At 46.4% G+C, this 26,451-nt stretch overlaps 1 protein-coding gene across 5 annotated transcripts in view; it reads left to right on the top strand.

The window, feature by feature from the left end:
* Positions 1-26,451, top strand: part of LOC147706257 (targeting protein for Xklp2-A-like) — a 118,978-nt gene that overhangs the window by 9,329 nt on the left and 83,198 nt on the right. For all 5 annotated transcript variants that reach the window (XM_086932690.1, XM_086932693.1, XM_086932695.1 and 2 more), the window contains exons 2-5: positions 12,893-13,035; positions 18,507-18,623; positions 25,385-25,514; positions 25,611-25,754. In XM_086932690.1, coding sequence (XP_086788816.1) covers positions 12,942-13,035; positions 18,507-18,623; positions 25,385-25,514; positions 25,611-25,754 — 485 coding nt within the window. In that variant the 5' untranslated portion in view covers positions 12,893-12,941. The remainder of the gene's footprint in view (positions 1-12,892; positions 13,036-18,506; positions 18,624-25,384; positions 25,515-25,610; positions 25,755-26,451) is intronic.

Below are 26,451 nucleotides of genomic sequence, written 5' to 3'. Positions count from 1 at the left end.
GAGGAGGAAGAGACGTTGGAACAACATCCACCCGTACGGGGACTGGAGGAGCGAGACACACTGGTATAACATCCCCAGAATCTGATGACACTGAATCTGTATCGGAAGGCAAAGTGTGACTTATAGCCTGGACGTCACTACCACAAAACTTTTTAAAGAAAGAAACCTTCCTCGAGATGGTTACCCCACCCCTCAATACTGTAATCTTAGTGCCATGAACAGATTACCAACCCAGGGCTCCGGCTCAAATGGCAAACTAAATTTCCCTTTCCGATGTCTATTTCTCATCATTACCACATCACCAACATCAAATGTCTGGGCTTTCGCCCCTCGGCTCAGCGCTACTTTGTCGTTCTTCAGCTGTCGGTTTCTTAACTCTCTTGCCACGACAGCATAACTGGCCGGATGAGACTCCAACATTGGCACAAAATCCCCCACAGGACGATTCATACACAAGGACATTGGACTAACCTGTAGTAGTGGAATGGGTGGTCAGCCGATACTCCTTCAGAAACAAAAAAATAGTACAATCCAATTCTTGACGGTCAAACAGCAATCCTTACGGTTTTATTCAGGGTCCTCATAAACCGTTCTACCTCCCCAATAGCTTGAGGCCATAAAGGAGTTACCCAACAATGCAAAATACCCCTTGACTGTAAGTAAGAAGAAAACTCATTACTGGAAAAGGGGGGTCCATTGTCAGTACGTAATTCAGAAATCAAACCATGGGTTGCCATAATTTTATCGAACAAAGGAATTGTACGACTTGCGGTGGTAATGTCCATGATCTCCACTTCGGGATACTTAGAAAAGTCATCAATCACCACCAACATGTGACGACCATCAGGTAAGCATCTGAAGTCCGCACTAGCCCTTTGGAAAAGAAGGAACCTCCTTAGTGATAATAGGAGCGGGAGCATACACCCCCCCCCCCACCCCCTGCAGCCTGACACAGTGCACAACCCAGAACAGTGTTCTCCACGAGAGTCCAAACCAGGAAACCATAACTTGGATCTCAAACGAGACTTCGTTTTCACCACCCCTTGATGGACCACATGTGCCAGATCCACCACCCGCTGTTGAAGGCTTGCTGGAATCACCAACCTTGATCCCCCTCAACAAACATCCCTCTGGGGAACAGGTCAATTCACCTCTAACATGAAACAACGCTGTCCAGGTAGATCGGGCATCATCAGTACGGCATTTGGCGGCACCCAGAACATCATTCCTCTTTCCAGACCCAATAGCCGCCAAGCATAGCTGAAGACACCCATCATGAACAGTGGCGTGCGTCCACTTCTTCCAGAGAGATCTGAAGAGGCCGAGACCTCTCGACCACCATCCGAACATACTCCTCGGTCTCCTCAGCATCATTTGTCTCAAACACTGAGGCATGTCAAATGCCGGGACAAATAATCAGCTAGATTCATAGCCCCAGGACGAAACACCACTGACAAACCGTAATCCTGCAGTTGCAGAATCCACTTCTCAATCCGTGGCGGTGGTTTTGAAGAAGAACCCATAAACAGAGGAATGAGTGGCTTATGGGCCGTATACACTACAAAAGGCTGACCATATAAGTACAGATGGAAATGACGACACCCCCCTAATGCACTGCAATGGCCTCCTTTTCTATGTGAGAGTATTGTTGTTCAGTAGCAGTTAAAGCACGACTGGCATACGCCACAGGAGCCAATTCACTATTTGTTTGACGCTGGGACAATACTGCCCCCAGTCCTGCAGGACTTGCATCTACAGCCAGTTCCGAATCCAAGGCTGGATTAAAGTAGGCCAAGGTGGTATCCGCAGAAAATGCCCTTTTTGTGGCTTGAAATGCTGATTCTTGCTCAGAACCCCAGTCCCATGGAACATTGGACTTTGTAAGTTCTCGTAGTGGGGCAGTTAGAGTAGACAATCCGGGAATGAAGCGTCCACAATAATTCACCATGCCCATAACTCCTCACCCCAGATACGTTGACAGGAGCAGGAACAGTTTTCCAACACCTTCAAGGGATCAGTAGACACACCATTTTGGGAAAAATTATAACCAAAAAATGAAATGTCAGTTCTCAAAATTTCACATTTCTCTCTATGTAAAGTTAACCCATGACCTAGCAAACGTTGGAATACACCTTTCAGGCGACTATGATGCCCATCTAAAGTGGGAGAATGAACCAAAATGTCATCGCTGACATTAATTACTCCTGCCAGCACTCCCCGAATAGTGTCCTGAAATATTTCAGGTTTTTTTTTCAGCAGCACTGGAGATGCCAAAACTTAATCGTGTAACGCCTGAGCCCAACATGTGTGGAAAAGGTGGTAATTCCCCAGTCAAGTCATGAAATTTGTATAGCGCACTACATACCCAGAGGGTTTCAAGGCGCTTAGGAAGGGGAGGAGGATTATTTGTCAAATATCCATGTTTTAAGCTGCTTTCTGAACGCTAGGTGGTTCTGGGTGAGGCGAAGGTAAGCGGGGAGTGAGTTCCATGTTTTAGCAGCCAGGTATGAAAAGGATCTGCCTCCCATGGTGGTCTTGTTGATGCGAGGTACAGTGGCGAAGGCTTGGCTGGAAGAACGTAGTTGGCGGGAGGGGGTGTAGAAGGACAGTCGAGAGTTGAGGCAATCTGGTCCGATGTCGTAGAGTGATTTGTGTGCGTGGGTAAGCAGTCGGAAAGTGATCCTTTTATTGACGGGTAGCCAGTGGAGGTCTTTAAGGTGACCAGAGATGTGTTAGTTGCGTGGGATGTCTAATATGAGCCTGGCTGAGGCGTTTTGGATTCGTTGGAGTTTCTTCTGGAGTTTAGCGGTAGTCCCGGCGTAGAGGGTGTTTCCATAGTCCAGTCGGCTCGTGACCAGAGCGTGGGTGACTGTTTTCCTTGTTTCGGAGGGGATCCAGCGAAATGTTTTTCTGAGCATGCAAAGAATGTTGAAGCAGGAAGAGGATACGGCGCTGACTTGTCTGTTCATTGAGAGTGAAGAATCCAGGATGACGCCAAGGTTCCGTGCGTGGTCTGTCGGGATGGGTGCTTTTCCGAGGGCTTCCGGCCACCAGGAGTTGTCCCAAGCAGAGGGGGATGTACCTAAGATGAGGACTTCTGTTTTGTCTGAGTTCAGTTTCAGACGGCTTTGTTTCATCCATTCGGCAACTTCTTTCATTCCTTCGTGTAGGTTAGTTTTGGCGGTGCTGGGGTCATTGGTGAGAAAGGATCAGTTGAGTGTCGTCCGCGTAAGAGATGATGTTGAGGTTGTGTTGGCGTGCGATGGCCGCGAGGGGGCTCATGTATACGTTGAAAAGGGTGGGGCTGAGTGAGGATCCTTGAGGTACGCCGCAGATGACTTCAGAGGCCTCGGACTTGAATGGAGGAAGGCGGACTCTCTGGGTTCTTCCGGTGAGGAAAGAGGTGATCCATTCAAGTGCTTTTCCTTGGATTCCGATGTTATTGAGGCGTTGTAGAAGGGTGCTGTGGCAGACTGTATCGAATGCTGCAGAGAGGTCGAGGAGGATGAGGGCGACTGTCTCCATTGTCCAGTAGAGTTCGAATGTCGTCTGTTGCTGCGATGAGGGCGGTCTCAGTGCTGTGTTTTGCTCGGAAGTAGGGTCAAGCAACAACTGATCGTATCCAGCACGGAGATCCATTTTAGAGAACCACCTGGACCCTCTGACTTCTACCACAATGTCATCGACTGTGGGAGTGAGATGACGCTCCCGCTTAATTGCCAGGTTGGGTAATCGTATGTCCACACAGATTCTGACATCTCCAGGCTGTTTAGGTTTGCGGGCAACTACAATTGGGGATACCCACGGAGTCGGACCCTCTGCTTTTTCAATGATGCCAGCTTCTTCCAGCTTGATCAACTCCACCTCCACCTTCGGTCGAAGATGGAAAGCCACACGCCTATGACGTAGTGCCACTGTTCTAACAGACTCATCAATATGTAATTTGATCATTCGATCTTTCAGACACCCTATGCCTTCAAACAGTTTCGAGTAATGATTTAACAAGTCATCCATGGTCCATTGATGGATGGCCAGTGCAAAAGCCACCAGCTGTATGTAGGCTCTCAGCGGTCTGACAGCTCAATAGCATCCCGTGACCCTCCTTTGTGACATAGATAGCTGTTTTCATCGATTGGGTGCCATGGGAAACCACCGCCGAGAAGACGCCAGCCAACACAAGAGGTTCACTGGCTCCAAAAGCAAATACTTTGACCGATGTATCACTCAATACTGGTAGGCTTGTGTAATAATTCAGGGCAGCTTGTAGTATTAAGAAGGTTTATTTGACAGCACAGCATCCAGTCCTCACACAGCAGGATACAGGTTACAACTGACTAACAGTAGAGAATGCTGTATGAGCAAAGCTCTGTTAGGAATGTAGAATCAAAAGGAAACAACATGGCACATGCAATTAAAGGAGTAGAAGCATAAATAACAGGCACTTAAATGTACAGGATATAACACACCTCCCTCTTTAAATAAAAGTAAAGAATATAAAACTAAAACAACTAAAGACCAAAAGGAACATGCTATACAAAATCTTGCAAAGAAATCGGTCTTCTTCTGACTCGCCTATCATCTTTAATTCTTGAAGCTACTGAGTCAGAAAAGGAATCGGACCCACCATCAGAAGTGTATCCTTTGTCAACATAAGCATGAGATTGGAATTGAGAAACATCTTGTGTAGGAAATTTAGCAACCCTGCTCGAATTCCAGACCTTGCCATCCTGAGTAATAACAGTTACTGAAAACTCTTTTGATTTGAATAGGTCTGCCAAACTTACTCGTACCTTTGCTGACTAAGAAAGGTTTTAAAATTCTGACCCAATCACCAACACACAAATCATGCTCTTTTGTTTTCCACTTCTTGTTGTACCAAACTGCAGACTTATTTTGTTTCCCACTGACTCTCCTTGCAACTTCTTTGATATCTACCCCACTTTCCCCCAGACCTTCACATTTTTCCTTGAACCACCAGGGGCACGTGTCTGACGCAGGATCCCTTCCTTTAAGTAATTTGAACGGACTAATCTCAGTGGTAGTATGAGGAGTTATACGATAAGTCCAAAGTTTCTGTCTAATACAGTTCAACCAATTCCCCTTCTCCTTGATAGCATCAGAGACAAAACCCTTCAAAACACGGTTAAAACGCTCAACCTGTCCGTTCTCATGTGGCTCGTAAAGTGATGTACATATATGTTTGATGTTACAAGATTGTAAGAACAATTTCATTTCAGCGGAGACTAACTGCACACCATTATCTGAGACCAATACCGAAGGACAGCCTTCCCTAGCGAAAACTTCTTTGAAAAAGGAAATGACAACTTCAGAAGTGATTTTTAGCTACAAATTTCACTTCTGGCCATTTAGAGTGGTAGTCTACAATGACCAACGCGAACCTACCGGTAATACTTGGAAAGGCCCCGATATATCAAAAGCTATCTTGCTCCACGGAAATTCTGGCGATTTCACTGTCTTAAGGGGTGGAACGTGTAATTTTAACATCTTGTCACTGGTACAGCACTCATTGCATTCTCTAACAGTACGGTCTATGAACCTGTCCATACCAGGCCACCAGAAATGTAACCTTATAATACGCTTCATGGCCGAAATTCCCGGATGAGTCTTGTGTGCTAATTTGAGAATGAGCTCTTGCACTCCACTTGGTGGAATACATTTCTCAGATTTGAAAAACAAACCACCTTCACACCAGAACTCTTCTGCTACCATTTTACAACATAGCGGATCATCTTCAACATTGTTTTTGCTAGGCCAAACCTCTAGAAGATATTTCTTTAACTTAACAAATTTCTCATCCTTATTCTGGCATTCCATCCAAAACTGTTCAGAAATATCTTGATACTGAGAGGATACTAGATCTGTCAACCCTAACACAAAATCAACTTCACTAAGACTACTCACACTGTCAACTTTACTTTCACACGGAAGGCGTGATAAACAGTCGGCAGTAACATTTTTCTTCCCTGGAATATATTCAACTTTAAAATTGTACTCCTGTAGCTTAGATGAAAGACGTGCAATCCTAGCCGTCGAGTTCCAACCACCACCAGCAGATAAAATATGCACCAAAGGTTTATGGTCAGTCCTTAAAATAAACTCACTGCCCCAAATATAAATTCTATAGTGTTCAATGGCCCACACACAAGAAAGCAACTCGCGTTCAATAACCGCATATCTGCGCTCAGTTTCATTCAAAGTTCTGGAGGAAAAAGCTACATTCCATTCTAAAATACCATCTGTCTGAGAGCACACACCCAAGACCGTACAAACTTGCATCAGTGGTGATGATGCACTTCTTTCCAATCCTAAATGGTTTCAAAGTCGGGGAATTAACAATATCACGTTTAATATCAGTGAAAGCCTTTTCCTGTTCAGTCTCCCATACAAAATCATTGCACTGTCTTAAAAGTTTTCTTAATGGTTCCATTTTGGTGGCAAAATTCACAACAAATTTACTGTAATATTCACACATTCCAGAGAAAGAAAGAAGTTGTTCCTTATTCTTTGGGGCTGGAGCACTGAGAATAGCATCAACATTAGATTTTTTAGGAACAAGACCTTCCCCCGACAAAGTGTGGCCTAAATATTCAACCGACTTCCGAAAAAGTTTACATTTGTGTGCCTTGAGGGTAAGGCCAGATTTTTCTAATCTTTTGCACACAACACTTAAATGTGAACTATGTTCAGCTTCATTTTTTGAGAAAATCAAAATGTCATCCTGAAAGCATTTTACAAATTTATCAAGATCTCTAAAGATTTGGAACATGACACGTTGGAAAACAGAGGCAGCAGATGCCAACCCAAACGGCATCCTTCTATATTGAAACAATCCCATCGGGGTAATGAAAGCTGTATATTTCTTGGAATCTTCAGTAAGCTCAATTTGATGATACGCAGATCTAAGGTCTAAAGTGGAAAAAATCTGCGCACCATCAGACAAGGAAACAAGCTCATTAATATTTGGAAGGGGATGACAATCTATAACAATATTAGAATTTAGAGCCCTCAAATCAATGCAGACCCTTAATTTTTGGTCGGGTTTGCGCACCAAAACAATGGGCGAAACCCATTCAGACGATTCAATGGGCTCTAATGTCTTTAAGTAGGTCATCCAACATTTCTTTTAGCTCATCCCTAACATTTAGAGGAACCCCTCTTAGCTTTTGTTTGACTGGGACTGCACCCTCCTTAAGAACAATTTTGTGTGCAAAATTTTCCAATTTCCCTAAACGGTCACAGAAAACTTTATTAAATTTTTCACTCCATGATATAATTACATTTTCTTTTCCATTAATATCAGAAATGGAATTAATCATATCTTGTTCACTACATAAGGAGATGGGATCCTTGGCACGTGGATTTAACGTGATGCCAAGTTCCCATTGGTCATGCCAACCCAGTACATTGACTCCTTTGATAGCAATGTAAAGCTTAATTTGAGCTGACCTTCCTCTGAAACATAAAAGAACATTAAAGAAACCTTCAATATCTATCATATTTCCATTGAGACTTTCAGCTAATATGTCTGAAGGTTGTAAATCAGATCTGTTACATACAGTTGTTAATTTTTCATTAAAATACTCTCTGGTAATAATCGTCCATGGGGATCCAGAATCTACCATGAGTTCAATAGCAATAGATGAAACATGAAAAGTACATTTGGGAGATTTCCTACTGGTTGATCCCACACAATCGCTTTGAAGAATAGAAACAACATATCCACGCTCAACTTCATGTTTGACTTCATCAACAATACCAACGGAAGATACTTTAGTAGGAATGACAGATCGTCCAGTACGAGCTTGAGAATTGTACCGTCTCTCTACATACATTGCTAAAATGTCCTAACTTGTTGCAAATATTACAAGTTCTGTTTATAGCAGGACAGCCCTGAAAGGAGGCTATATGTGATCTACTACCACATCTGTAGCATGAAAACGATGAATTACCAAAATCTGATCTTCTGTTATTGACACCAACAGCATTTTTATATTTAGACTGAAAAGGAATAACATTTTTGTCATCAACTTTGGGTTTAACAATACATACTTCTTCTACATTAGTTTTACTAGAATTGGAATTTGTAGTTTGTTTAACTACTATATCCATCCACTTTTCTGACATTTCTGTGGACTTAGCAATGGCTATGGTTTCTTCTAAGTTAGGGTCACCTATACACCATAGTTTATCTTGAACCTTTTTGTTTTTAACATGAACAATGATCTGATCACGGATCATTTCATCTGCCATGGCACCAAAATTGCAATGTAAAGTCAAAGCTCTTAGAGCAGTGAGAAAATCATCAAAAGATTCCTCCTGTTTCTGTGCTCTAGTATGCGATTTAAAGCAATATTAGCGGTAGGCTTGAAACGTTTCTCTAATCTACCAAGAGCTTCAGTGTAAACATTCACAGAATCACCACTTCCATTAGGCACAGTAAATTGAGGCAAAGTTCTAAAGATCTCTTGACCCTCAGAGCCCAAACAATGTAACAAAATGCTTTTTTTTTCTCTCTGCCCCATACGCTCTCCATCAATAGCTTTCATATAGTTGAAAAACTCCTCCTTCCACCTTGACCAGGGCATAGGAGGATCACCTTTAACCTGTGTAAATTTTGCAGGAGGATCAAATTGCATGGTGATAATAAAATTAAGTAAAACAAATAAATAAATAATTGTAAAGATACACAGTAAAAATAAAAAATTGTTGAAGACAATTTACTTATACCAATGTGGAATCACATAGTTTGTAGCATATAAGGAGAATTGCAGACTTGCAGAACTGTTGTGGTTTAAGCTGTAAATAGCTTGTAGAACTCTTGCCAGAAATCCTTGAAGAAATAGAATATATAAAAAAAATGAAAGTTAAGGTAAGCGCTAACGTTGTAATACACTTATTAGTGCAAGCGCTAATGTACTGAGCAAAAACGGAAAGAAACAACGATCTAAAAAGATGAAATTGCCGTGAATGTGTTGCCAAGCAACAAAACAAAATGGAGGCACATAACGTGCGTGATGACGTTTTGACAGCGTGCGTGATGACGTTGTAGCGTAGCGTGATGACGCTACATGACACAACACGGAAACATCGAAGATCTGGTTGCTAGGCAGTGGCGTTGCTTCTCCGCTTTACAGTCGATGATGTCAGTGGTTGCCAGGCAATGGCGTTGCTCCTCCGCTTCGAAGCGGATGACGAGTGCACACTCTGAAAGGACGAAGGCGTTGCCACGGAGATGGAAGCTCGTGGAAACGTCGCGCTGTAGGCAGCCAGAAAGTCAAAAGATGCCGGCAGGCTTAAAAGGTCAGAAAATGGATAAAATAGTATTTGAGTTGAATAAGAAGGAAATTGTAGGTAGTTCCTGGGAAATACTTGCGGAAAATAGCAAACAAAATTCTTCAGAAGCAGGAAGTTCCTTTAAAGGCAGGCAGTCCAAATAAAAAAATAGAAGAAAAGCGTAAATATATCCAAAATGGGTTCAAACTCCGCTCCTGTGCTGTAGATGGCTGGAGTAAGGTTGTCCTCGTCGCCAATTTTGTAATAATTCAGGGCAGCTTGTAGTATTAAGAAGGTTTATTTGACAGCACAGCATCCAGTCCTGACACAGCAGGATACAGGTTACAACTGACTAACAGTAGAGAATGCTGTATGAGCAAAGCTCTGTTAGGAATGTAGAATCAAAAGGAAACACAACATGGCACATGCAATTATAGGAGTAGAAGCATAAATAACATAGGCACTTAAATGTACAGGATATAACAGCTTGGCAGTCCCTTGATCATGGATTCAGCCATCACATTAATGGATGCACCAGTATCAATCAGTGCCGGCACCAAATGACCATCCACTTTGACATCACATTTGGGCAAACCCCTCCGTACTGCACCTCCAGGCTGTAAAGCATGTAACACATGGACAACCTCTTCATCATCCATATCCTCCAGTTCGGGAAGAGCAGCAAACACTTGGGCAGACAGCCCAGGAGTAGACCTCAGGAGTAGACCTCCGGGCAGGAACTGAACGGCATACTTAGGCAAAATGGTTCACTTTGTTGCAGTTGGAACACCGCTTCCCAATCGCCGGGCAGGTCCCATTATGAGGAAATGAGACACCACAGCCATAGCATGTCCGACGTCTATCCACCTTACGAGGCAACATTTTCTGTTTCTCTGACCCTTGAACTATCATGGCATTGACTGGTTCCATCTTTACCGCCTGTTGGAGAGCAGCATCCATATGTGCCGCCCTAACCTTTAAGAGTTCTTTTGACTGACCACGGGTCAGCCATTGGCATATTGGGCACCTGTAGTATTGCCTCCCGTAACTTGCTGGAGTAGCAGCCTTGTATGAACTGGGCTCGTATCTCATCTGCCGCATTGGGCAACCTACACGTGCTGGCCAATACCCGCAATCTGGCAAAGAAAAAGTCCACTGACTCATTTGGTAACTGCCTTGCCTGACGTAGCAGAAACCTCTCGTAGTCAGGATTCGCCAAAGGTTCAAAATGCGCAGTCGGGGCCTGTTTCAATGTATTGGGTGTTTCCTCCACCACCGATCGCCCCAGGGGCGGGGGGGGGTCATCTATCAAAAAAGTTCTACCGGGGGGACTGTAGACATAATTGCGTCAAGTCAACAGGCGAGCCCAGTGTCCAGAAAGAATGCCTGCACCAGCCGGGCACACCAGCCACAGGTAACCCAGTGGACCAACACTTCCGGGCCGTCAAAGTTAGTAGAACCAGCCAGATCTCAAGATAAGGCCATACAGAGGCAGCCACCGTGCTCCAGAGGCCCCCAAAGCTTGCTCGACAATCCTTCAGCAAGCAGCAGGAAACTGACAGCCTCCGCGCTGTCCAGAGCCGTGAGCCAGCCAGCACACTCAGACGGCTCCGGACACGCCCCCAACTTCGCCGAGGCAGGCAAGGAATTTCCACGGAGTAAAATGCCGGATCCAAGCACACAGCGTCCAAAAGGCCGAACAGGGACACAGGAACGGTCCGATTAAGCACCGCCAGTCCACTGCTGCCCCAGCAGGCAGGCGGGAGAACAGCCTCACAACACTCCGGACCTTCGTCGCCAAAATGTTATAATGTTAAGTAAGCACCAGTACACGCAGGTATGACTGTTCATTGTCCTGGCCTAACCAGGACTCTTTTATTGAATAAAGTAATCCCGCCCCCAATTAGCCCATCACCCTTTATAAACCACACCTGTGGCAGCGCGATCCCTTTTGCTGCCATTCCTGCTCGGGTAAGCGTCATGACCACACCACATGTATATGGGTTCTCTGGCTTAGCACACCAGTCCATGTTGCAATGGTTGGAGCTGAAGTGGTGGTCCAATAGCAAGCTATGTCTGTTTTCACCAGGAGTTTGGAAAAACCTACTAGTGTGTTTTCGTGCTTGTGGAGACTCGTTTTGAATGCCTAGCTAAGTTACCTTTGGGGTGATTCCACTGACTTCCCCAGAATCTGTCATTGTCACTGCTATATTGTCTCGGTATTTCGCGCTTACCGACATCATTCTAGAAAGTTGCCTCTGTTGAAGGGCACTGGGGACAGTTGGATGAGGAGCGCTTGCTGCCAGAGCCACATTGTCAAATCAAACAACCCTCCACCATGCCACCCTAGTTTATATCTAGCCATGTGTAAATCTGCCTTTACCCTGCACCTTATTTGAACAGAACTGCCAAGCCAGGTCATTCCTGGAATAGAAAGAAGCACCTTGGGACCAGTTTCAGGGTATCGCCCCCACCCCCCCTCCTTATCATCCAGACCAGCTTGAATCCAGTGACTCGGAGCACAGGACCGACGTCTCTGGTCCAAGGGTCATGGCTTGGCAGTTTTGGTTGGGCTCTTACCATAAGGAGCAGGGTCAAAACTGATTTGCATATGGTTGGGTCTAAACTGGGGTGGCATGGTGAGCAAAAACTGATGTAACCCAGATCTTTTAACTGGGGGTACATGTTTGATTTGTTCTGCATACCGTTCATTTGTGTTTCCTACAGTGAAACTGCACTAAAAGCTATTTTCATTGTAGACGGGTTGGCTGCTCCATAGGAAATCATTGGATATTTTGAGATATTGAATACAAGCCCAATTCTGTGAAGTAATAAATATTTTGGGGAGATGACCTTTTAAGTTACTTTGTCCATCCTAATGTCCCTGGAAGTTAAATCTGAGTTTTCACCCTGACAACCATTGTGTTTACTGCTTGATGGGAAGTGCTTTCCCTCATCCACTAATATCCCCATTTCATACAGTATCTAGCATTATTAGTGAAGGTAAGTATCTCTCGTCAATCGCTGTTCTATTGATCGGTATGGTTTGAAATCTATTTTGAGATACATACTGTCTTTTACCACTGCTCAACCGGGGTTTCGGCGGTGGTACTTGGGCAAAGATGCTAATAAAGTGACCAGCGTACAGACTAAGAATTCCCTTCTATAAGGTATTAACCATCTTGTTTTAGGGATGCTTTGGTTTCAGGACCTTGGGTTGCCTAGCTAATCTCATGCTATCCCTTAACCTCCAGACATGGTCTACTCACATTTAAGTAACATGGTATAGTGGGTCCTCCACTTTTGATTCTGGTTGGTCTTTTCGGGTTATCCAAAAGTCTGTAAATCGGTTATGACAGAAGTCTTATCTGTGGTTATCCATTTTGTTCTTCTGGTGTACATATCGCATTAGGGTTTTGTGTATAATTGTACTGTGGTGTCGGGCTGTCCTGCTTAATAATATGGAGCAAGCCCGAAACAAAAATATGGTACTCTTTAGAGAAGTGCCTGCCCTGTAATGCAGCTTATTGTGCTAATGTCCTGCTTTCCTTTGTAACTGCATGATTAAAAAAAATTTTTTTTTTCCTTATTTCAACAGACCATCTGGATTTTGACCATTTTGTTGTTCCTGGTTTCCCACTGGTAACATGTTGGAGCCAGTGTATTCCTTCGATGCACCTAACTTTATAAACTTTCAAGCATTGAATGAACAGTATGACAACAATGCAGATGCCTGGTTTGGTAGGTTTTTCACTAATAAATTGGGTCGTCCCTGCCTTCTCCTTTATTGTATTTTTTTTCTTTTCTAATAAACTAAGACTTCGATCTAGCGACAGCTGTGTCCACTTTGTACTGCACAGCTTTGCACAAGACATCTTTGAAATTCAGCAGTGCATTTGGAAAGTAGAAACTGGTTAGACAACTAAGAATTCCTTTTCACAATTGTGGAGTTGTCAAGCTTAGCTTTTATAAAATTATTTTGAGTTTTACAGGTGTGCGCTCTGGTAGGGGGGGGGGGAATACTTAACTAGGCAGATTTTGCAACTACATTTTTAATTATCTGTGAAAGAGCAAAATGGCTGTAGAGTTGTTTTAGTGATCATTGTAAACTCGTGCTCGTGCTGTACATTTTTAGTCTCGTCCTTTAAGCTCTGTTGCAGCAGAATTGACTTTATAAAAAAAGAAATCTTAAACCTTTTGCAACTCCAGGTAGCAGTAAAACACAATAGCATTCTACAGCCGCACTTTATTTAAACAAGAAAAAAACAAATCTGAAGAGCTTCTCTCAACCACACCAGACATCCCGGTAACAAAGTAGGAGCAAAAGTGCGCTGTTCTCAGTCTCCTTTCCACACAGATATCCCCCCTCAATTGCCACCCAATTCATTGGCCCCTGTAACTCTTGCTTCTCCAATTGCGCCCCCCATGAAAACCGAAGTGTAGGGTGGGATTGTTTAGCACTCAGTAGAAGTCCACTTTTGTGATGTCTTGCCCCGTGAACATATCTTCAACTTTGATTTCACTTGCCCCTAATGCTCACACTTGCGACTGTCGCACCCAATGTAGCGGAGTAATCCAATAATTCTTTTAGACCCAGCAAAAAGTAATTGGCACACTGGTCATTGGTCAGTCGTGTAGGATAGTGTTTGTCTGTAATCCCCAGCCAGAAATCCTGATTCCTGGCAATTAAGGTCAGTGGGAAGGGATACGTCTTTATCGCCTTTGTCATTTGGACCCTACATCAGTGGTCGAGTCTTTATGGTCCACCTCTGGGCATAAGTTGAACCCTGTGCTCACTGGGACAGCCAGAGCAAGTGGTGCAAGGGTACTGGACTGTATTCCTGTTTGTCCTGTACCAGGGCATAGCCACATCTGATGAGCACCACACCCTTGCTAGGCTAAACTGGGATGGTAGGAAGTAAAACTCACTGTTACTCCCAGCCCATTTCCCTCACCCCTCCCTCTCACACACCTTGTCCTTTGAACCCCTCACTAATGTGCCTGGCCACCCAGGGTGGCTTACCTCCCCATATGAATTGCCCATTTTCTGGGTTATCTGTTTTAAGGGTTCCATGGGAACCTGCTGCAGAAGGGAACTGTGGAAATGCAGCTGTGAGCAGGTTCATCGTCATACAATTTACCTACCCAGAATCCATTCTGCCCCATCTGTGAATGCCCTTAAACAATGTATCCAAGAGTCGTGGGGCATTGCTAGAGAAGGCTTCTTGCATGGTGGGCGGAATCACAATGCCCTAAAACCTCTTGGAAACCACTGCAGCCCCAACACTATTTCCTTGAAGGTATGGCCTCCCACTCCCATATCTGTGGACTTATGATTCATACAGTCCAACAGCAAGGTAGAAATGGTCCAGCTCTTTTAAGAGTGCGAGTAGGTAAGTCGCAGGATTTGTTTACAAAAAAATAAATACCCCCACAGTGTCCTGTGCAAAAAGTGCCAGCCCATGGTTAGTTGGAACACCTGTAATCAACAGATTGGCCATGATCTTGCGCTATATTGTCCGAGAAGATCAGGAGTAGCCCTACCGGGTTCCCCTCATCAGGGGGTTGGTCCGAGAGGCTAAAGCATCTGAAACCATGTTCGACGCACTAGTTAAAAAAAAAAAAACCAAGGGAGACCCAAAGGACCTCTAACTTCCAGCCATTTCCCGGCAGAAGTCCTCTAAGATAGGCAACTGACCCACTTCCTCGAACACCCTGGACCCATCCCAATCCGGATTCCACAGCACCGAAACCACCCTCATAGCTGCCACCGATGACATCGGGACTCTGCTGGACAAAGGCGAAACCGTTGCTCTCATCCTCCTGGACCTCTCGGCCGCCTTGGACACTGTCTGCCACCACACCCTACGAACATGACACAGGGATCATGACAAAGCCCTGGACTGGATCACCTTCCTCACCGGCAGAACCTAGAGTCGTCGCCCCCCCCCCCCTTCCGATCCGAAGCCACCAGGATCACCTGCAGCATACCCATCATTCCTCAGCCCGACCATTTAACATCTACATGACACCGCTCGCCAACATCGTCCGATCAGACGACCTCCTCTCATACGACAATGACACCCAGGCTAATCCTCTCCCTCACCAAGGACCCCTGCCAAAACCAACCTCCACGAAGGAATCAAGGCCGTCTCCGAATGGATGAAGAACAGATGCCTGAAACTGAACTCCGACAAGACGGAGGTCCTCCTCATCGGCTCCACCACATCCACCTGTGACGATTTCTGGTGGTCGGCCGTGCTGGGAGCTGCACCAACACCCACCACGCAAGCAACCTGGGTTTCATCCTGGGGTCATCACTGTCAATGACCCAGGCCCGTCGGCAGGTTGGAGATCTGTGGAAGTAAGACAATATCATTCCCTTTTCACAGCTGCAACACAAGTTCGAGCTGGCAGGCTCTGATTATTTTCAGTACCTGCAAATTAGTCTTGAGTTGCTCACCAGAGGTGAGTTGCTCCCCATAGTGCTAGATTGGAAATTTGTCAAAGCCATATCATTGATTTATAATAAACTGATCAATAACATGTCTGATCCCCTGGTTCCGTTAAGGGCAAAATGGGAGCATGACGTAGCAGGCTTAGACGACGGAGTAGCTGGCAGCAGTGGCCTCTCCTTGTGGGGTAGCTATTTCCTCAAGACTCCGGCTAATCCAACTAACAAACCTGCATAGGTCCTACCTGCCTGGTCCACTACTTGTCCGAATGGAGTACAGCAAAGAGGGCGGCTGCTCCAGACAATGCGGGCAGGAAGGTACCTTTTTATTCACACTCTGGTATTGCACTACTATTCAGAGGTACTGGGCGGCAGTGGTGACTCATTGAGGAGGTGCTGGGGAAGATCAACTGTAACATGGAGCTTGCTATCCTGAACGCCTGGATCCCAACCAACCTGAACTCCAAAGAGCGTATATGGGTAACCCTTGGACTGATGGTGGCAAAGCGTAACATTGCAAGATATTGGAGGGCCCAGATCCCATTAACTTTTAAGGGACTGGAGTAGAGAGATGGACTGGTGTGTGGCAACTCCTAGAGGGAGTGCATCTGGGTGGTGGGAGTGCATCGGGTGGTGGGAAGGGGCAAGGTGGGGGGGAGGGGGTAGTAAACTCCAGAATAGGGCCCAACTGAGTTGAATAAAGAAATAAAACTAATTTCATTGCATGCGCTGCAACGTCCAATCAGCGATGCAGCGCGCAATGGAATTGTATTTAATTTTTTTACTCTACTCCATTCGGCCATATTCCGGCGTTTACTACCTTCCCCTGCAGCACTCCCTCGGAGCCGCTACTGGTGTATGTTCACAGGAAAAAAAACATATATGAAGCTAGGGGGTACCCTGCCAAGTGGACTCTGGTATGGAACAAGTAGAACGCTCAAAAGGGAGGTATATTCGTCCCTGAGGATTAGGGACGAATGTCTGTCACCATAGATGTTAATACGTCATAACTGACTTTTGTATTGAGTTATTTTGCCATGTGATATTTCTGTGTGAAATGTCTTTCTTGTAGGTCATACCTTGATTTCAATAAAGAAATGTTTACCAATAAAAAAAGAGCAACAGTCAGTAATTGAAATGTCCTGAACGATTCGAAGAGTATCTAGGTCAGAAATGAGATAGTACTTAGACTTCTTTCTTGAAAGCTGCTGTTGAAGGATTCAGTCTGATTTTAAGGGGCAAGGCATTCCAAATTCTTGGGGCAATGATGGACCAAGATCAGTTGTGTGTGTTTTTTTTTTTTTTTTTCTTTTTTGGGAATCTGGTTTCAGTAGTAAGGTGCTTTAGTTTCTGGAGGATCTGCAGCTGCCAGACTGATCAGCTTCTGAGCGAGATATATTGGGGTGTTGTAGTGTAAGGCTTTGTGGGTCATGCAGTTAACTTTTAACTGAATTCGAGCTTCGTAAGTTAGTCTGAGGAATTTCAAGTCCAGGGTGATGTGGTTGTTTGTCTTTAATCCAGTGAGCCTGGCTGCAGAGTAGAAAGGCTCTTCAAGGAGCTGTTTTGGATATCGGCAAACTGCAGCGGGTTGTACTCCCATAGTCAAGCCTGGGAATCAATAGGGCTTACTCTGCAGACTTGAAATACTTTTGGGGGTTTCATGTTTCTCGGGATGCTCATTTGGAGGTTCGCTCCTTTGGTGGTTGCACTGATGAGCTTCTGCATGTTAAGGTTCTTGTGGAGAATTATTCCCAGTGATTTTGCTGAATTAATAACTTGTGGCATGTAGTTGAGGGCTGTTAGTAGTTTCATCCATTCTTCGATGACCGGTAACTGGGTGGGACGATTGGGAGGAATTTAGCTTTTAGAGTGTTTGGCTTGAGGTGGTTGCATAGCAGCCGATTTCAGGTTTTCTGCGTAGTTGAGCGAGCTGATGTCTTCGGGGAGGAAACTTTCAGGTATAAAACTAAACCAACCCTCCTGATTTGTGAGTGGCAATGTGGCTAAAGGGACACCAGCTCCCACTAGGACCCTCACTCTTCATCTTGGTGGTTGCTGAAGAAAAAACTGTGGGTAAAGTATCTTGATGTGAACCTTCTTGTGTCGACCACCTCTTTCAAGAGGTGGGTCTCCTGAAGAAGGGCAATATCAAATCACTGGCAGATCATCTTAACCGGCGAGCTGAGACCTGCACATTCTATGTCACTAGTCAACCCCATAGCAGTTGGAGGTGTGGATACAGTCTGGGAGGATATAGGTTTTTCTCCGTTGTGGCTCCTGGGAGACAGAATGTAACTTTGTCTGCAAGTGGCCACTGGCCACATTCTGGAGAGGCTAGATTGAGTATAAGAGCATTCATGTCAAGGTAATCCCACTGTTGGTTCCCTTGCATGGCTTGAGCCTACGTTAATTTGGCATCTTGAGAGAATGAGGGATGGCAGTAGTCCTTGGAAACACAAATTTCCCAAAACCCTACATGACAACTCCTGCCCTATGACCTTTCTTGGGGTTGATGTTACCCCTCTGGGCCTTCTGTTTAGTTGTCCGCAGTTGGTAACTTGGCATGTTGTGGCAGCTGTGAATCCAGCTTAAAAAAAAAAACAAAGGCGACTTATTTCTCCACTCCCCCTACCCAAGCCCCCCCCCCCCCCCCACCCAACCCATTTGGTTTTTAAATGACCAATAACACCTACTATAATGACCTGAGATGCTCACGGAGAAGTACCTACTAAAGTGACTTTGTTTTTTTAAATTGTAGATAACATAGATGATGGGGAGAATATACCTCCACAGGATTCACTTCAGCATCCTGGCAGAACTCCTGGAAGTAAGGGCAATGTTCCACGAACTGTTGTCACGCCCATTATAAAGTCTGGTATGTATGCTCTTCAGTCTTTCTTGGTTACTTGCTTTCATGTAAGCTGCACTGTAGTACTTAACAGTATGGAGTGGTCTTTCTTTCTGGATTAAATGTTCGTATGTCTGTAGGGGAGTAGGGTCTGCTATCCTATGGTCACCCCAAATTTTTGCTTTTTGCTTCACTGGTTTATGACTTAATGTGGCTGTGAGCCTGCCAATCAGACCCACAGCCTGTTCTCTCTATTTATGCCAAGGCACTTTAGGTGCCTTACCAATTGGAACATGGATCACCTTGTGAGCCCCTGTACAGTGTACCTGGGCATAGGTATATTCAAGGCCTACCAGGGGCTGCAGCATGTATTGTGCCACCCCTGACCTGGCCTTAGTATTTGACACAACTGGCTGATCACTCAGCTGGGGCAAGGTGGTGTCATCACCCTTTGCTTTAGGTATAGTATCTCTATATCTAACACATACAAGGACACACAGTAACCTATAAGTCGTTCCTATGGCAGGCCTTATCAATCCTGGAGCCAGAGTGCTTGGTTATGTGTGAGATGGTGCTCTAGCATGAGCTGAGCCTGTCTGCAGCTTTCGGAACCACGTCCTCTAGCTGTTTCCTGGTAGCGTCATACCATATAATCTTAAGTGCATTATGAACCTCGCGCTTAAATGCGAACTCTGGTTTGACATTATCAAAACGTCGAGTAAGGTGTCATATGAATTGGAATACTACCCCCCCCTTGCCAATTCTGGCAACGAGGGTAGCTCGCTCCTCTCCCTCGAGCTGAGTGGTCGCTCCCCAGTGTCCCTCTGAGACATTTGGTATCGTTGTACCGCTTTGCATCCAATAACTGCATTATTATTTGTTGCCTGCTGTTTGCCTGATCGCCGCCTAACTTTACTTGCACTTTAAATAGTAAAATTTGCTGATTTCACCCTGTTTGCGCGTTGTGCCGCTTTGCATTCATTACTGCGTTATTATTTCTGCCTGCTGTCTGCCTGATCGCCGCTTAGCTTTACTTGCACTTTAAATAGTAAAATTTGCTGATTTTACCCTGTTTGCGCGTTTGCTGTGCTCCCCCTCCGCCTCCATTTTGTTTGTTGTTGTCGTCGTCTGCAGCCCGCCCCGCCTCCCAGCTGAGCCGCCCTCCCACTTACTAGAAACAGCGCTCCCTCGCCTGAAGGCGCCGTGACTCGCTCCTCTCCCTCGAGCTGAGTGGTCGCTCCCCAGTGTCCCTCTGAGACATTTGGTATCGTTGTACCGCTTTGCATCCAAAAACTGCATTATTATTTGTTGCCTGATCGCCGCCTAGCTTTACTTGCACTTTAAATAGTAAAATTTGCTGATTTCACCCTGTTTGCGCGTTTGCTGTGCTCCCCCTCCGCCTCCATTTTGGTTGTTGTTGTCGTCTGCAGCCCGCCCCGCCTCCCAGCTGAGCCGCCCTCGCCCCTCCCCTATCCTTATGACAGTAGTTCCCGCGCGCAGCGTTCACGCGCAGCGTTCGCGCCCCAGCCGCGCCGAAGGTGCGCCAAAGGTAAGCCCGTCTACGCCTGGACCGCGCCCCGCGCCATACCCCCTGGCCCTCGCAATTCCCCGCCCTCCCGCATTACCTACGATGCCACCACCCTCCTAGCCCTTAACCCCCGCCGTTCCCCAAACTGCGTCCAAGCCGCTCCTGGACACACCCATGGACCTTTCTCATGCTACTCCTGCAAATTCTTCTGCACCGTCAACCACTCCGCTACGATCACACCTCAGATTCCCGACACCAACCACCTACAATGCATCTTGCTCAACACCCGATCGGTCCACAGGCACGCCATTGACCTATGGAATCTACTAGACACCATCTCTCCGGACGTCGCCTTCCTTACTGAAACATGGATGAACGCCTCCTCCGCCCCAGACATCACCATTGCCATCCCAGAAGATTATAAGATCATACGCAAGGACCGTACCGGCCACACATAAGAAATCCATCCAAATCTCATCCAGCTCTGACGTCAACCTCGCTAACTCTGAACACCTTCACTTCCAGATCCACATCAACCCCAAGACCACACTCAGAGGCACCCTCCTTTACAGGCCTCCAGGACCCCGCGCACAATTTAGTGAGGACATCACGGACTTCATCACTCCACACGCGCTCCCCTCCAAAGATTACATCCTTCTAGGTGACCTCAACTTTCACCTTGAAAAGAACAACGACCGCAACTCCACCACCCTGCTGGACAACCTCGCCAACCTCGGACTTAAACAACTGGTCACTTCCCCCACCCACATCGCAGGCCACACCCTCGACCCTATCTTCACCTCCAGCAATCATGTCTCCTTCAGCCACACCACGAATCTCCTTTGGACTGACCACAGCTGCGTTCACTTTACCTACAACAAGCCCAAACCCAACATCCACCCCCAACCAACTCTGCAAAGAAACTGGAACAAAATCACCATCGACTAGATCTCCTCATCGCTTCTTCTAAACCCCCCAGCCCACTCCTCTAACCCCGACCAAGCCGCCACCAACCTCACCCTATGGCTATCCAACAGCGCCGACATCCTAGCACCACTGAAAAAACGACAAAGCAAACTCTGCAGCAAGAAGGCCTCTTGGTTCAACGTTGATCTTAAGAAATCCAAGAAACTCTGCCGCTCCCTTGAGAAGGCCTGGAAAAAAGACCCAACCACCAGCACCAAGGACGCCTTCAAAAACGCCACCCGCATACACCAACTGATCCGAAAGGCCAAGAAAACCGCCTTCAAGGAACGACTAGAGAACAACGCCCACAACATCAAGGAACTTTTCAACATAGTCAAGGAATTTACCAATCCCTCGGCCAACTCTAACGACATCACCCCCTCTCAAGCCCTCTGCGACTCCCTAGCCTCATTCTTCCACAACAAAATTGCAGACATCCACAACAGCTTCAACAACCAACCCGGAGACCAACCCACCCAACCACCTGCTGGACCTTCACCCCCCTCAAACATCCTTAATGACTGGAACACAATCTCCACTGAGGACACCATCCGCCTGATGAACTCCATCCACTCAGGATCCCCCACAGACCCATGCCCTCACCACATCTTCAACAAAGCAGACTCCATCATAGCACCGCACCTCAGACGTCATCAACTGCTCCATCAAATCCGCCACCTTCCTGGAAAGCTGGAAACACGCTGAACTCTGCGCCCTTCTGAAAAAACCCACAGCGGACCCCACCGAACTCAAACTACCGCCCCATCTCGCTCCTTCCATTCCCGGCCAAAGTCATCGAGAAAGCTGTCAACAACCAGCTCGCCGCCTTCCTCGAAGCCAACAAATCCCTCGACTCCTCACAGTCCGGCTTCTGAGCAAAACACAGCACTGAGACCGCCCTCATCGCAGCAACTGACGACATTCGAACTCTACTGGACAATGGAGACAGTCGCCCTCATCCTCCTCGACCTCTCCGCAGCCTTTGACACAGTCTGCCATAGCACCCTTCTACAGCGCCTCAAACATCGGAATTCAAGGAAAAGCACTGGAATGGATCACCTCGTTCCTCGCCGGAAGAACCCAGAAAGTCCGCCTCCCACCATTCAAGTCAGAGGCCACTGAAGTCATCTGCGGCGTACCACAAGGATCTTCACTCAGCCCCACCCTTTTCAACGTATACATGAGCCCCCTCGCGGCCATCGCCCGCCAACACAACCTCAACATCATCTCCTACGCGGATGACACTCAACTGATCCTATCACTCACCAATGACCCTAGCACCGCCAAAACTAACCTACACGAAGGAATGAAAGAAGTAGCCGAATGGATGAAGCACAGCCGTCTGAAACTGAACTCTGATAAAACAGAAGCCCTCATCTTAGGTTCCTCCCCCTCCGCATGGGACGACTCTTGGTGGCCAGAAGCCCTTGGAAAAGCACCCATCCCGACAGACCACGCACGGAACCTGGGCGTCATCCTGGATTCCTCACTTTCAATGAACAGACAAGTCAACGCCGTCTCCTCATCCTGCTTCAACATTCTTCGCATGCTCAAAAAAACATTTCGCTGGATCCCCACCGAAACTAGGAAAACGGTCACCCACGCTCTGGTCACGAGCCGACTGGACTATGGAAACACCCTCTACGCCGGGACTACCGCTAAACTCCAGAAAACTCCAACTAATCCAAAACGCCTCAGCCAGGCTCATATTAGACATCCCGCGTAAAGAACATATCTCTGGTCACCTGCAAAACCTCCACTGGCTTCCCATCAATAAGAGGATCACTTTCCGGCTCCTAACCCACGCACACAAAGCACTCTACGAAATCGGACCAGAATGCCTCAGCACACGACTGTCCTTCTACACCCCCTCCCGCCAGCTTCGATCTTCCAACCAAGCCCTTGCCACTGTACCTCGCATCAACAAGACCACCATGGGAGGTAGATCCTTCTCCTACCTGGCAGCTAAAACCTGGAACTCACGTCCCACTTACCTTCGCCTTACCCAGAACCACCTAGCATTCAGAAAGCAACTTAAAACGTGGATATTTGACAAGTAACTCCTCACCCCTCCTTAAGCGCCTTGAGACCCTCTGGGTATGTATCGCGCTATATAAATCCTTTGACTTGACATTCCACCCTTCTAGAGGGACACGACATGTATAGAACCTGAATCCCGGTTAAAGTTAGAGCCTCAGCATCACAAAATGGATGCTGCCACCACAGACACAAGGCTGGCCTCCTGCTGCTGGGAGTTCTTCCAGCGAGGGAGGCCTGGACAAAGGGTTTCCTGCCTTGGGAGGTGCTAGCACCACCCCAGACAGGATTTTGTGTATCTGGTTAGGTAGGGCTGAATAGAATCATATGCCCGGGCACACAAGGTGTCGCCGTGCATAGGCCAGTTCAAACCGGTGTTGTGGCACTCCAGCCCTGGCGCTGGACAAAGGAAAGGGGTTTAACCACCCCCCTTCCTTGGACCACCCATTGGAGGGACCTTGTAGGTAGTCCAGCCCCTAGAATTAGTTTAAAAGTAGGAGCTGAGTCCCAACACGGCAGATTACCCTGAAAATTGACTACACAAGAAAACTCTGGACCTTCGACGTTCTCCTGCTCAGAAGACCGAAGAATCTCCCTTGTGGCCACCCTGTGAACACAGGCACCATCCAGCAATCGATGCCTGCTTTGCCGTCGCCTCCTGCCCGAGCCCAGAGCCTGACAAGAACCAGACTCCCAGACATCTAAAAGCCCGATCCACAGTCCCTGCTAAGATGAGACGAGTGGAGGCGACCTGAGACATGGGATCGGACCTTTTTAAAGTCCATGAGAAGCTGACTGCGCAGCCCCTGAGGTACCCTCATCGCTGTGCTTGGGATCTTGAGAAGCCCCACCACCGAGCTACATTTGCACCAAGGACCCTCCCTCCAACTCTCTCGAGATCTGCGTGGGGCCCTTCTGCTTTGTTTCACACGACGCGCCTATCCGGTTACTAGTCCGTTGGATAGTGGCCATTTTGGCGACCAAACAACAACTTTCCACTGCTGGTCTGGTTGCTCCAGACTGGCCCATGCTGCTCCCAAAAGCAGCAACCCCTCTGACCTTGCTGGTTAGTGAGAAGCCTTCTGATTCCTGCGTGGCTTGCATTAGCCAAGGCCTGTTTGCTCCGATAAAGAAGCAGACACCGCCATCAACTAGAGCCTACGTGGGACAGCTCGTGAGTGACTCCTGGTCGTCATCGTCGCCTAGTCCACGCTGCTGAAGAGACAAGCTTCACGACATCACCTGTTGGCACCTGACAACGCCTGGTTCCACGCCAGTCACTGGCTAGTGACTGTGAACATTGTCCCCTCTGCTTTCAGGTCTTCACCTCTTCAGATCCACCCTTGGACCCACCGGACTCTTCACATCAGGTCGCCTGCAGCATCAACACTCCAAGGCTCCATCCGGACTTCTGCTGAATCCCGACACACTTTGGCACCACTGCACCCGCTTCCTGTGGCTGAGGCAACGCTGGCACTCTGGTGCCCCCGAGTAGTTTAACACTCCTAGTGTCCAGATTCCAAAGGATTAAGTCCTAGACTGACCAGAAGACCTCCTACCTTCACCTTTTTAACTTTTACGCATCCATTGATTCCAATGTGAACTGCTTCTAACTTTGCGCACTGCAAACCAGATCCTGTGGGCCTCCTAGTTCCTAACCTGTGTTAGTCCAGCGTAGCCCCAGCGATTCCCAAGGCCCTAGGCCTTACTTCCTTTCGACTCGTGGTACTTATACCACTTCTTTAGTATATGGTTTTAGGGGCCACCTGGGCCTATCCATATTTGTGCTACTTTTGTATATTATCAATTGAACTGTTTTAACAGGTTTGCTCCTGTGCTCAAAGAGTCCAGGGGACTACTTGTAGTAATAAATACATATATATTTTGAATTTATATCCTGTGTGGTGTCCTTTCACTTGGTGTTCAAGGGGGTTACATATGGTAATACAGATAGCTTCACATGCCACTTGGCACCTGCTGTTTTGAGTGGTTGTGACCTTAGGGTAGTGGGACTTGCCTACTAGTAGGTGTATTTTGTACTTTGGAACTTGGTGTGATTGGAGGGGGGGATGTGGTTGGTTTGTTGGGGGTTGGGTGCATTTGTTTGTGTAATTTATAATTGTTTTAATTGTATATAAATACTGTGAAAATAGTTAATAGTTTAACCAAATTGTGAAAGGTCCATTTTGTGTGTATTTCCATATTTAATGCAAATTAAACTTCACATGTTGCACAATCTTTCTTACTTGCCCTACAGAAGGGAAGAGCAATTCTGATGTAAAGGTAGCAAAACCATCTAATATAGCTACCTCGCTTGAAGGGTGGCGTGCTACTTCGCAAAGGGTTCCTGCAGCAGGAACTTCAGTCCTTGGAGCTCATCCAAAGAGGTGAGGATGGTGTAAACCAGGAAGTATGCTTTCTCCTTGAGTTGCTGGTTATTAGTCAGATTCTTGGATTTAAAACTAAATAAATTCTGTTAACAGGACATCCAAGCGACTTTCTCTTGACCAGAAGAAGAAACAGCTGGCTAAGATTCGGGAGGAGAGACGCACGGCCAACCCTCCAACTTCTGAAGCGCATCCTCCTCCAACTCCTGAAGGCCACCCACCTATTAAGAAACAGAAAATGTAAGTGGTTATGGGGGGTCTATAAACTGGGGTGGAGTTAATATTCTGGTTAGGTTTTACCAGTTCCTAAAAGATGCAGTAATTCTTTCTATAGTGCAGTGTCTAGATCCTTTCTCTGAGGGGAGTTTGCAGGAAAGGGAATTCTGCCATTGTGCTTCTGTAATGAAGGTTGAAATTCTATAATATGTTGGTACTTTTGTTTAGTGGTCCTATCTGAAAGCTTGGAGCACTGGTTGGAAACATTACCTTCTGAAAGGGGGGAAAAAAATTCTTAGAATATAAACCTACTTTTTTGTTATGAGGTTTGTCTTCACTGTAAAAATTCCTTGCAGTGCGATCTGTAATCCTGCTGTAGGTATATGGAGGGCCACTGCAATTATGCAGCAGGGAGCACTAAATTATGGGGCAGGGTTGAATAAATTATGGGGCAAATGTTTTAATAGTATTACTTCATTATTTTGTAATTTTCTTTCACGGGTAAAACTGTCTGCACACCAATTTCACCTCATTAGCATCAATATAACTAACACAGAAATCAACTGAAAAGATCAGTTCACCTTTGAGAAGGGTCTTTCACTGTGTAAATGCATGTGGCCATGTTTTAGTAACTTTGCCCCATTTGAGCTGAACTCGAAATATGTTTTGTGGGGGGGGACACATCTAGAGATTTCAGATTTAGGCGAATCTATGCTTATGT

Source organism: Lissotriton vulgaris, chromosome 7 (assembly GCF_964263255.1).
Source record: "Lissotriton vulgaris chromosome 7, aLisVul1.2, whole genome shotgun sequence".
Lineage (NCBI taxonomy): Eukaryota > Metazoa > Chordata > Amphibia > Caudata > Salamandridae > Lissotriton > Lissotriton vulgaris.
The sequence above is the reverse complement of the archived record's forward strand: the minus strand, read 5'-3'. Positions and strand labels throughout refer to the sequence as shown.